At 37.9% G+C, this 12,720-nt stretch overlaps 1 protein-coding gene across 1 annotated transcript; it reads right to left on the bottom strand.

Annotated features, from left to right (window-relative positions):
* Positions 1–2,263: 2,263 nt before the first annotated feature.
* AT-IE (histidine biosynthesis bifunctional protein (HISIE)) lies at positions 2,264–12,615 on the bottom strand. Its single transcript, XM_089929993.1, has 5 exons — positions 12,281–12,615; positions 11,524–11,769; positions 11,339–11,434; positions 11,036–11,187; positions 2,264–2,671 (listed from the first exon to the last, which is right to left on the bottom strand). Exons 1-5 carry the CDS (start codon positions 12,470–12,472, stop codon positions 2,458–2,460), a joined length of 900 nt encoding a protein of 299 aa, XP_089786119.1. The 5' UTR covers positions 12,473–12,615; the 3' UTR covers positions 2,264–2,457.
* Positions 12,616–12,720: the final 105 nt, after the last annotated feature.

Raw genomic sequence — 12,720 nt, 5'->3', positions numbered from 1 at the left:
AGTGAGCATGGCAAAGGATAAAAGCGAGGAAGAAGCTAGATCCCTCAATTTTTTTTTTAAGGATGAAAAAAAATTATGCTATCCTATGAATTTACATGGATAGAAACTGTACCACCAATATGGTTACAGTATTTTAAAAATATTTAACTATCCAAACTTTTTTATGGCCGAAAAAGCAATTGTCCAAATATTTTTTGTTCTTTTAATTATTTTTTTTTACATAATCCAAGAGGCAAAGACAATTAGAATGTAATATTTTCTGATCGAAGCTTTTTTACTAAAGGCAGCAATCATTAACCATTTGATCTATTTAACTTATTTCAATTTATTATAGATCATACTAAATTATATGTTTAATAACATGATTAGATGTGAATATTAATTTTTGACGTCTTTAATAAACAGATCATATTCAGACCGTCAAGGGCCTTCCCATATCAAGTTTGGTAAGGCTATAAATGCCTCCAATTTAGCTCGCCGTGATAGCTAGGAGGGACCATTTGCTAACCTCAAAGTTTTAGCATTGAGTATTTAATGCGACACACACTTATACCCGTATTTTGCACATGCTTACACTTGTTTCTGTCCATAGTTACATCTACTTGGACACGAGAGACAAATTTAAACTTTCGATGGGCAGGAATAAAACATGAAATACAATCAAATGAAGGACCAAATGCCAGTTTGAGCTAAATAGCAGTAAACTTTTCTTTTTGTTATTATTATTAACAAAAGAAAGCTTGTTGTAGCCTTGTTTGATGAAGAGAATGTAGAGCTATAACCAAGCTATAGCCTTCGCATTGTGCTTGCTCATGTGCCAATATATTTATTGTTACATCATTTGGGAGGATCGCTTTGTATTCTTTAGCTACATTGCAAGTGATGGTGACCTGGAGTCATGAGCTCCATTCTTAATGCTTGCATGCTACGCTGTTATGCTGCAATAAGAATGTCTCCTCCAGATTTGTCTGTATGACGAAGTTGTTTGACATTTGGAGATGATTGAACTACACTATGAGAAAAACTGTTGAGACATATACATGAATTATAGGTGTCTTTTGTGCTATTGACCATTGGCTTAACTAGTGAGTATGCAAACCTACCATCCATGCTTTTTGGATGTATAAAATCTTAACCTATTATTGAAATTATTTCTAGTAAGATTCACCGTCTCGATATCCGACCCTATATCGACGTCACACTAGCATAGTGTCAGCACGATATGATATGAAATTTTTTTGATGTACTCTGTATCAATACGTCATATGTATCGAGTACCAATATCGAATTAATATAGTATGGTATGCTTTGTATTGTTCGGTTTGGATCGGTAACACCATCATTTCTAGTCTTCTATGCAAATGGTAAGGACAATAAAGCTGCACAGGGGAGTCTGACTTCTTCTAAATTTTCACCTATCTCTTTTCTCAAATTTTGCTGACACGAAAGGGTGTGCATTTATGTGAGAACCGTGATGAACCTTTTTTTTTAAAAAAAAAACAGAGAAGGGAAATGTGACCTTGCTTTTGTCAACAAATAATCCTTCTCATCTTTCTAGTTTTTGGTAGAAGTATTCAAATTTGACTTCATTTTCTCACTTATAACCTCCATGTTATTTGTCAATTTAAAAGCTCATGGTGTATCTGATTTGAAGTTTATCAAGCCCATCAAAACCATTTATTTCTTCTTGGTTTTTTCATCAACGCCATCTTCTTAACGAAATCTTTTGTTGCTTTTATCCAACACGCCTTGATATATTTTTTTGACTAAAAATGTACGTAATATGCATTTTTTATTCAAACTTTGAGGAACTTTTCTTTTTAAAAGTAATTCTTAGGCGTTTCGATGTTACCGTTGCTATCATGTAAATTAGTTTACGCCTCCATTGATGGCTGTGACCTATTTCCTCGTGGGGTATTCTCTGCACACCTACTTTAATGACACTAGACCAGTTAGTTCATATATTGCTCTACAAATTAGACTAGTGAAGTAGCTAAAGGTGGTGATGCATTTGACAAATGCGAATCTCCAACTTAAAAGCTGATCCACAAAGACTTTGTTTTATTTGATCTCAGAGAAGATGAAGCCAACTGTATTGGCACAACCTTTCTTATGACTCATTCAAGTTTGGACAGTATCTAGCAAAAAGAACTAAGCCTCTCCTGAAAGATGGCACAATGGTTTCAGTCATAGTATCATGCTTTAAGTTAAGCAAAAAACCTATCAGTACATCAGAATTAACATTGCCACATACCAGAACAGCTCAAGTAGAAATCGATGATGTTATATGCCGATATAGGGCCATCCCTTGGTCACCTGAAGAGTTTATGTAACACCAACACACAACTGAGAAAACTATGACATCAGGCTAAAAGTAAAAACAGCCAGAAGAATCATGTCAAAGCATATAGATCCCATGGGTACAATATGTTTCATTGGACCAGGCAATCCAATTGTTCAGCATCGGTTGTCGGGTCTCCTCCGGCGGTTCTTTTCCTCAATTCCAGACTCTGAAAATCTCTTTCTTAGGACTCCAAGAACCTCTTCCATTTTCACATCCTTCAGTTTGAGCAGCACCATCGCATGGTAAAGCAAATCTGCCATCTCCGAGGCCGTACGAGAACTGTCCTCATTCTCCAAAAGGGTCTGGATAAGTTCTCCTGCTTCTTCCCTGAAAAAAAGGTCAATAGGGAGAATTAAATGTAACCGGCTCTCAGTAAGCATGCGGATTGATAATGTGCAAAAGAACAACGAATGTTTTGCCTGCTATGTGAATGTTTAAAGATATGGAAGAAGATGAGCAGTTTACCAACTCCATCTGGATACATAATAATGCTATGCTTAATTCACAAATTATGTTTATTAACTTAAGCAGCTAAAGCAAAAACTAATCATAAACGAATACGGCTAAAGCAAATTATCCCACTGCATGCAGATTGCGGTATGCAAAAGAGCTTTTGTTTGCCGTGTAAACATTTCACTGGCATTCATGAACATGAGTAGTTACCTACACATTCTGGAAACGTCCTAATGCTAGATTTAATTCAAAAATTGTGTTAATAACTTAAGCAGCTAAGGAACAAAATCAATCATTTACAAATCAAGTTAAAACAAATTATCCCATCATGCCAAACTTGGGGAACAATCACCGTAACCCAGGTTTAGTGCACCACGACCATAATCAACAAAGCTGATTCCATCTAGTTCCATCTAACTGGTGCAGGCACCCTTTTGCTTTTCATTCCTGTTGTGGGCAGACTTTCAATTAAAGCAGCTACTGTAACCTATTTCTCATTCCATCCAAGAATGAAATCAGGGCTCCCTATGCAAGGTGGGATTCATCAGATGATTTCTCCAAGTTTGCGTATATTCTTCAATCTATATATTTTGATCAATTGAATAAGAAATGGGCATGATGTTGATGTTCCTGACATAAAGTCTATCCTCTCTCAGAAATGATTGTCGATTTCTACTATCAATTTGCAATATGGCTCATAATGTTCATTCAATGGTAATTGGTGCGATTATCTAAATATCCTATAATGTCTTTTACCAACTAGCATCCTTTAATGTCTCTTATCAACTAACATGGAAACAATGCAAAGCTAGTAGACCAAACCAACCTTTCCAAAATCCCTATGCCTCTGCTGCCATCTCATCTGGGTTTAACACCTGACTGCTCTAAAACCTTCATCTATCTCAGCTAGTCTCTAAAATTAAATAACAAACCTTCTGCTGTATATCTAGCTTGCTGCTCATTCAAAGTCAAAAAAAAAGGTAATGATGCAAGAAAAATGAGATTTTGCAAAGTTATTCTAGTACCTAAATCCTTGCAAAGTTCCGAAAGAAACAAAAATCTAATCCCAATGTCATTATAGGGGGTTGAAACATATCATTAGAAAGGCCAGTCTTCATCGATATCTAAAAGTTGCAACCAAAAAATTTTGGTAAGTACTAAGACTCTAAATTCTAATGCATATCTGGCTCGTGAATACCTATTTTGAAGAGGTGGATGGAGGAGAAGAATATTGTAGTATTTTTACAAAGGAATGAAGAGGACTTTACTCTATATTAAACTTCTGCAACTCTCTTCAATACAAAATGACTCAAGTAACAACCCCTTTATAAAGAGGATTTTACAACCCTTCAAGTAACCTCTATACAAAATACTAAGAGTCATATTTAAGAATGACACTTCGGTTTTACTCATGAAGAGGAATTCTAAGTAAATTTCATAGGTAAGATAAAAGGTCTTTTTTGGAAACACAAATGTCTTAAATAACATCTCTTGGATCAATGCACAATTAAGTTTATCTATTTCCAACACCCCCCTTTAAACTTAATTGTCTTCCATCCTTCATACCAAGCAAATCTTTGAATTTATTGAAGAGATCAACTCCAAGTGGTTTAGTAAAAATGTCCGCAACTTGATCATGAGTCTTCACATAAATAAGCTCCACATCTTTGTTCTTCACATGCTCCCGGATTGAATGAAAACGAACATCTATATGTTTGCTCCTTTGATGATAAATTGGATTCTTCCCTAAAGCAATTGCCGACTTGCTATCAATGTAAATTTGTGTAGCTTCATTTTGATCAATATTAATCTCTTTTAGCAAGCTCCTTAGCCATATTGCATGACTAACACATGAAGATGCCGCAACATATTCTGCTTCACAAGTTGAGAGAGTAACAATCGCTTGCTTCTTAGACATCCATGAGAATGCCGTATTATTCATAAAAAATACAAATCCGGAAGTACTTTTTCGGTCATCCAAGTCTCCACCCCAATCACTATCAGAATAGCCTTCAAGTTGAAAATTATTAGAATAAAAATAGAATAAGCCAAGGCTTAGAGTACCTTGAACATAACGTCGGATCCTCTTTGCCGCCTTCCAATGAGATAATTTTGGTTCCTCCATGAACCGACTCACCAAACCAACGCCATATAATATGTCCGGTCTTGTACATGTCAAGTATCTCAAACACCCTACCAAGCTTTTGTAGATTGTAGGATCAATCACCTTGCCTTCATCATTCTTGGACAATTTTACACCACAATCCACTGGTATGTTAATAGGATTGCAATCTTCCATCTTGAACCTTTTAATCACTTCATTTGCATAGTGCTCTTGAGAAAGAAAAATCCCATCTTCTAATTGATTCACTTCTAAACCAAGAAAGTAGGACATAAATCCCATGTCGGTCATTTCGAACTCCTTTGCCATTGCTTGTTTGAATTCTTTGATCAATTGCATAGAATTACCGGTGAAGATAAGATCATCAACATACAATGAGACAAGTAATTTGTTCCCATCCTCCTCTTTGATATAGAGAGCTTGTTCATAGGGGCATTGAACAAACCCATTTGCCTTGAAATAAGCATCAATTCTTAAATTCCAAGCTTTAGGTGCTTGCTTCAAACCGTAGAGCGCCTTTTTTAATTTCAACACTTTATCTTCTTGTCCACTTCTGACATAACCTTTGGGTTGCTCAATGTACACTTCTTCATTCAAATAGCCATTAAGAAAGGCTGATTTGACATCAAGTTGAAAAATCTTCCATTTGTTTTGAGCCGCCAAAGAAATCACCAAGCGAATGGTCTCCATTTGAGCAACGGGAGCAAAAACCTCCTCGTAGTCAATTCCGGCCTTTTGCTTGTAGCCTTTAGCCACAAGTCGTGCTTTGTATTTCTCCACTTCACCTTGTGGATTTCTTTTGACTTTGTAAACCCACTTTACTCCAATTGGTTCAAGCCCCCTTGGTAGAGAAGTAAGCTCCCATGTCTCATTTTTTTCTATGGCTTCTATCTCTTCATTCATGACTTTTCTCCACTTCTTATCTTTGATAGCATCTTCAAAAGAAATTATTTCTTCATTAGCAAAAAGACAAATAAGATTTAAGGGAGTTGTCACCTCATATTAATCTTGAATGCTTCTTGTCTTTAGTGGTGTTGAAACATCTTCAACCGATGAAGTAGGAGATGAAGGTGGTGTTGGCTCTCTAATTTGCTCCTTGATCTGCTCTTCATCTTGTATCATCATCATGTTAGTACTCCAATTCCAAATGCCGTCTTCTTGGAACTCCACATCTCGGCTTACAATGACTTTCTTCTCCTTTGGTTCATAAAGTTTATAAGCTTTGGATCTTGCATTGTACCCGATGAAGATGCATGGTAAGCTTTTATCATCTAACTTGCTTCTCCTTTGATCCGGAATATGTGCATAAGCTATGCACCCAAACACCTTCAAATGAGAGATATCAGGCTTGTATCCACTCCATGCTTCTTGTGGTGTTACTTCTTCCAAGTTCTTTGTGGGGCATCTATTAAGCAAGTAGACCGCACAATTGATGGCCTCGCCCCAAAACTCCTTCGACAACTCCTTTGTTTTAAGCATGCTTCGGACTATGTCAAGTATAGTCCGATTTTTTCTTTCCGCGACGCCATTTTGTTGAGGTGAGTATGGAGCAGTCAAGGGTCTCCAAATGCCATGAGTTTTGCAAAAAGCTTCAAACTCCTTAGATGTGAATTCTCCTCCCCGATCTGACCGCAACGCCTTGATGGTATAGCCACTTTGATTCTCCACCAAAGTTTTAAACTCCTTGAAAGCTTGAAATGCTTCTGACTTCTCCTTCAAGAGATACACCCATGTTTTCCTGCTGAAATCATCAATAAAAGTTAGAAAATAGCGACGACCTCCAAATGAGCTTGGAGTGATTGGTCCGCAAATGTCGGTGTGGATAAGTTGAAGTGGTGTTTTTGCTTTGTTGTAAGACTTCTTTGGAAAGCTCCTCCTGGAGTGTTTGCCAAGAACACACCCCTCACATATATTATTAGGGACATCAATATAAGGCAGCCCTTTCACCATTCTTTTACTTGAAAGAAGCTTTAGAGCACCGAAGTTTACATGTCCGAACCGCAAATGCCAAAGCCAAGATACATCCTTCATACATGCACTTAGACATTTAGCAACAATATGATTTATGTTTAATACAAACATGCGCTTATTTAACATAGGAACATGAGCAATCAATTTATTTTGTTTCTTTAGATAGAAGCTTCCTTCCTTTAGTTGCATATCAAATCCTCTCTCCAAGAGTTGCCCAATACTAAGAATATTGGTTTTCATATCAGGCACATAATAGACATTGGAAATAAACTGTTGGCTTCCATCTTTGAGTTGAATAAGTATCTTACCAATGCCCTTCACCTTTACCTTGGAAGCATCTCCAAATGAGACATGGCCATTTACCGATTCATCAAGCTCCATGAAAATTTCTTTGTGCCCCAACATGTGGTTACTTGCACCGGAGTCCAAGTACCACATATTTTGATTAATAGCATCTCCTCCTTTTCGTGCTAGTAGAAGCACGTCATCTCCATCATCTTCCTTTTTGACATAATTGGCTATTTGGCTTTCTCATGAACTTGACTAGATTAATTAGAATAGCACTCAAAAGAATAATGCCCAAACTTGTTGCAATTGTAACATTGAACTTGACCCTTGTCATACCTTCGGCCTCTACCTCTTTGTCCTTTTCCTCCACGATTTTGGTTGCCTTCCTCAATATTGTTGTGGTCACCACGGCCTCTACCACGACCATAAGATCCACCTCGACCTCTACCATGACCACATCCTCGGCCACGACCACGACCTCTTTGGCTACTTTCGTCTCTTGACTCCTTTTTGTTATTGATGGAGAGCTTGCTTTGTAGAACTTGCTCCAATGGCTCTTGTCTTCTCTTTAGTATTCTTTGCTCATAGGCTTGAAGTGAACCCATAAGCTCATCCACCGTCATAGTGTCCAAGTCTTTGGACTCTTCAATGGCCGCCACAACATAATCAAATTTGTGGTCCAAGGATCGTAGGATTTTTTCCACAACCCGATTATCATCAAGTGTCTCGCCGTTCCTCAATTGGTTCACAACGGTCAACACCCTTGTGAAATAGTCCGACACAACTTCGGACTCCCTCATTTGCAAAGCTTCAAACTCGCCTCTCAAGCTTTGGAGGCGAACCTTCTTCACCTTTTCTACACCTTTGTAAGAATTTTGTAAAATCTCCCATGCTTGCTTGGAATTGGTAGCACTAGCAACCTTCTCAAAAGCGGCCTCATCTAGGCCTTGGTAGATGAAGTAGAGAGCCTTCTTGTCTTTCTTCAAAGTCTCTCGTTGTTGCGCCGTAAGAATATCTCTATCTTCGGCTTCTACATAGCCTCTTTCGACTATGTCCCAAATATCTTGAGATCCAAGCAACGCCTTCATTTGGATACTCCAATTTTCATAGTTGGTATTGGTAAGACGAGGAATGGAAAGCACTCCGGTAGCCATGATCTTGCTCTGATACCACTTTGAAGAGGTGGATGGAGGAGAAGAATATTGTAGTATTTTTACTAAGGAATGAAGAGGACTTTACTCTATATTAAATTTCTGCAACTCTCTTCAATACAAAATGACTCAAGTAACAACCCCTTTATAAAGAGGATTTTACAACCCTTCAAGTAACCTCTATACAAAATACTAAGAGTCATATTTAAGAATGACACTTCGGTTTTACTCATGAAGAGAAATTCTAAGTAAATTTCATAGGTAAGATAAAAGGTCTTTTTTGGAAACACAAATGTCTTAAATAACATCTCTTGGATCAATGCACAATTAAGTTTATCTATTTCCAACATATTTAACATGGATTCTTTGACACAGACGCAAAACTCCAGTAACATAGGCCATAACTATAATGCCAATTTTTGAGTCACAAATCCTATTTTCACTCAAAATTTGCCCTCAGCTACTTTGAGGTGGCATACTTTCATGCCAATAGCATATGCTCAATTATTATCTAAATTAATTGGTGCACACTTGCATCATCCTTGAAGGCTAAACTAGTATTAATCTTCTCCAGTGGAATCTTGATTGAAGTCATCAACTTTCCAGAGATTTTCCACTTTACCAACTAAACATGACCCCTCTTTCAGCCTAATGTGATCCGCACCTATGGAGTTCAGTTCTCTCAACATAGTTCACTAATAAATACCCTTCTTTCTCCCTTGAAACAAACCTTTGGTATTCATGATTAATCACCGCAAGCCATTGCTTGACAAGCATTCTCTATTTTATTACACATAGGGTTCTTAAACTTTTCAAATCCCGATGCTTTTTTGCTCGTAATAGCTTTGTGAATCAGGAGATCTTTTTTATCCTCTTGAATCTCAAGATTACTTCACAAAATTTCTTCAGTATGCATGCTGCTTTCATCAAATATCTAAAGAACATTGACCCTTTAGAAATCTGCAGCAATGTTTAGGCATCTCTCTAGCAACACCCAAATTCTGATCCTAGCTTTTGCATCTATGAAGTATAACTTGGATTACTTTTTACATCTTTCCACATCCTCTTCTACACTATCTTAACCTCCTTTTGTCCTGCCTATACTCTTGCAATTTACCAATAATAGTATCAGAATGCACCTATCTCCAATAGCTTGTCCTCTCGTGAGACAATCATAATCATTCGTTATCAAATATTTTGGGTATATATTGCTGTAATGACAGATGCACAAGGAAGCAGAGAGATACTGGTAACGTCACAATATTTTAACAACAGGAGGAAAGCAAAAATACTTGTGATTCTTCCAGCAAGTTTCTCTTAAAAGAGTAGAAATTTCTAGTGATAGACACAGCACCAGCCAAAGAAAGGTATCCAAAGTGATGCTTGCTTGGACTATCCTTTTGCATTATACAGCATATGATAGCAACTATTTCTGTTGAGAAACAGTTTTTTCCTTTTTGTATCTGATCCTGTAGGGCCATATATCTTCCTTACCTCTAGGAAAAACAGTTCAGGAAAATTATGACTTGTATGAGTAGAATGGTATTTTTATTTATAATGAAACTCTAGTTTGGTCTGTTTGGTCCTCATGTTCAAATGCCCAATCAGATGAGATTAATATTAACAGATAAGCCACCTAGCATAATGAGTGTCCAACTTTTAGCACTATGAGAAGGGCATGTTTCTCAAAAGCAGACATGTAAATGCAGATTCACATTTGTAAAGGTAAAAAGCCAAATAAATGTGTAAACAAAGTTATGTGAACTAGCACTCAGCAGCTCGATGCAGCCTCGGCTTAGATTTCTAGCCATGGGATTATATAGATGTTGTCAAGTGCTCCCACTTCGCATTGGTTGATTACCATTTTTTTCCTCCCTAACTATATTGAGAGAGAAAATTAACTCTCCAGCCTCAAGAGTTGCAGCCACCAAAACCAATCCAATGCACACCCCACCCCCCACCACCCCAAAGGACCACCCCCTCCCAAGCACTGCCTGGTCCTCTACATAACCTAGTCCCATAAAAATGTTATCATTCATCATCAGATTATCTTACTTCTGCATATTATGTATTTTAAACTCCAATAACAATTAGGCAGCTAAATGCTTAATATTTATGCAGCTACATCTAGAACCCTCTTGCTTTCTGAAATCCTGAAAGCACTGATTCGCTGCTTCCACACCCATGTGGTTCATGTACTATGCAAAATACTTTGATGTATAATAACTATTTTCCTAAGCACACAAGGAATTGCTATTTGCTTCTAAGTTTAACAAGAAATTACTAGTTAATATGGTCACTATTGTCAATTTTATACCTAGAAATCAAATGCACGTTGATTGGAAATGATTCACATTTTATCAACAGGTTTTCTTTTACAAAAAAAAAATGCTACAGCAACTTTGTCCTATCAACAAACAAGCTGATTGCACATTTAAACTAGCTAAATCATGGTTAATTTGAGATGCTTTCACTCCTCAAAGCAACCTGTGATAGCAGATGTGGAAATGAGGTCCCTCTGATGGTTGTCGATGCAATAGGTTTGCCATGTACAGCCAACCAGCCTAACTAACAAGCCCAAACTCAGGGTCTATCACATAACTATTTGTCAACCCAGATGCATAGTCTAGTTTATGGCATTTCAATGAATATAACATTTAAATTTAGAAAAAGATGCAGGACTAGTGTTCAGACAGAAATCCATACCGAATTTTGGAGCAAAGTAACTCTTTGTCAAGCAGTAGCTTCTTTGTCCATGATGGCTTCCCATTTTGCTCTGCTTCTATGTCATCCTTACGTTGTGAAATTGTAGCCTCGAGCGAGTATAAACTTGTGGATGCCAGCCGATCATGATTGGGCTGTCATAAAAGCATCAGACAAACCAACTGCTGCCATCATCATCGCCATCATAGAGCAATCTACCACACTGCTCTCGAAATACTCCTAATTGACAATAATCATGAAAAGTAGAAAAGAAACCAAGTGAAATGCAAGGTCAAGATTGCAAACCTTTGGACCTTCCAAAAGATCATAAACAGATGAATAGTAGCACGTTTCAGCCCCTGTATGGCAAGTTGGCCCTTCAGGCTTCCCGAGATATATTATCTGAGATTAATTGAAGCCCAAGCTCGGTTCCGTTAAAATTCAAACAAGGCAAGAGAATGACTCTCAAATTCATCCAGGAAGAATCTTACGGAATCACGATCACAGTCAAGAAAAATGTCATGCACATTGATGAAATTCATGGAAGTCTCCCCCTTGGTCCACAAAGATGATCGCGACCGGCTATAGAAAGTGGCCTTCTGAGATGAAATGGTTGTTGCAAGGGCTTCCCTGTTGGCAAAACCTTGCATCAAAATGGCTCCAGTGTCCACGTTCTGGGCGATGGCCACTGCCAGCCCTTTGTCATCCCATTTCACACTGTCCAATAAAGTCTCAACCTGAAAGAATTTTCCAGTCACAGCATTGATTAAAAAGCCATAATCCTCCTGAAGTTTAAAAAACTGATGATCTCCTCCTTGAAATTCATGTTTTGGTTCATCTACAGTAACATTCATATTCGCAAAATTGGGTTTTCTCTATCGTCATGACCTTTACTCTCTTCCTCTATAACTTGGTGTGCAAATAGAACTATTTTAAGGTAATCTTTATTCTTGAGAAGAAAAACTAGCAAATAATTCCAGAATTTCCCGTCGAAATCCACGAACTGCTTCATTTTTTCGGATACAGAAACGAACAACATATTATTATTTACAAATCCAAGCTAAAAGAAACCCAAAGCATCCAACTTGATAACTGGAGATAACACCGACAACGTTAAAAAGAAAATAAAAAGGCAACGTGAGAAAAGTGAAACCAAGAGATAGAAACACCTAAACACCGAAAAAGAAGCAAAAGCTCTCTCTTTTTTTTGCCAGGTAAAGCATAAAACCCTAAAAACCCAAAAGCCACCTTGGAGTCGGAACGAAACTTTTCCGCCGCTATTCGAATGGATGGCTCCGACGAGGAAGAAGATGCAGATATCAGGGGGCAAATGTTCTTCCTGTGATTCCACCAGCCACCATCGATTTGGGATCTAGAAAGTCGGCGATCTCCCGGGCAAAATCTCAAGCAAGGGACGCCTGCGAAGGTCTTCGCGGCCATTACAGCACTCCCAGAGAGGGACAGAGAGAGAGAACAAGGGATTGATTTCCAGAATTCCCCGGTTTATTCTGGCCCGACGCACCGCATGCCCGGGCTTACCTCTAACTTAATATTGCAGACTAATAAGTAATATTTGCATTCATTTGGCACTTTTCTGAAAAAAAATATTGAATAGTTATAGCATTTGAAGTAGTCCCGGCATTGGCAGTGCCGTCACCGGGTCCTTTTCAAAACGGATTGCGCGAAGA

Source organism: Phoenix dactylifera, chromosome 4, assembly GCF_051530095.1.
Source record: "Phoenix dactylifera cultivar Ajwa chromosome 4, Ajwa_hap1_PhDact_Kaust_v1.1, whole genome shotgun sequence".
NCBI lineage: Eukaryota > Viridiplantae > Streptophyta > Magnoliopsida > Arecales > Arecaceae > Phoenix > Phoenix dactylifera.
Note: the sequence above shows the minus strand (reverse complement) of the source record. Positions and strands in the feature narration are given on the sequence as shown.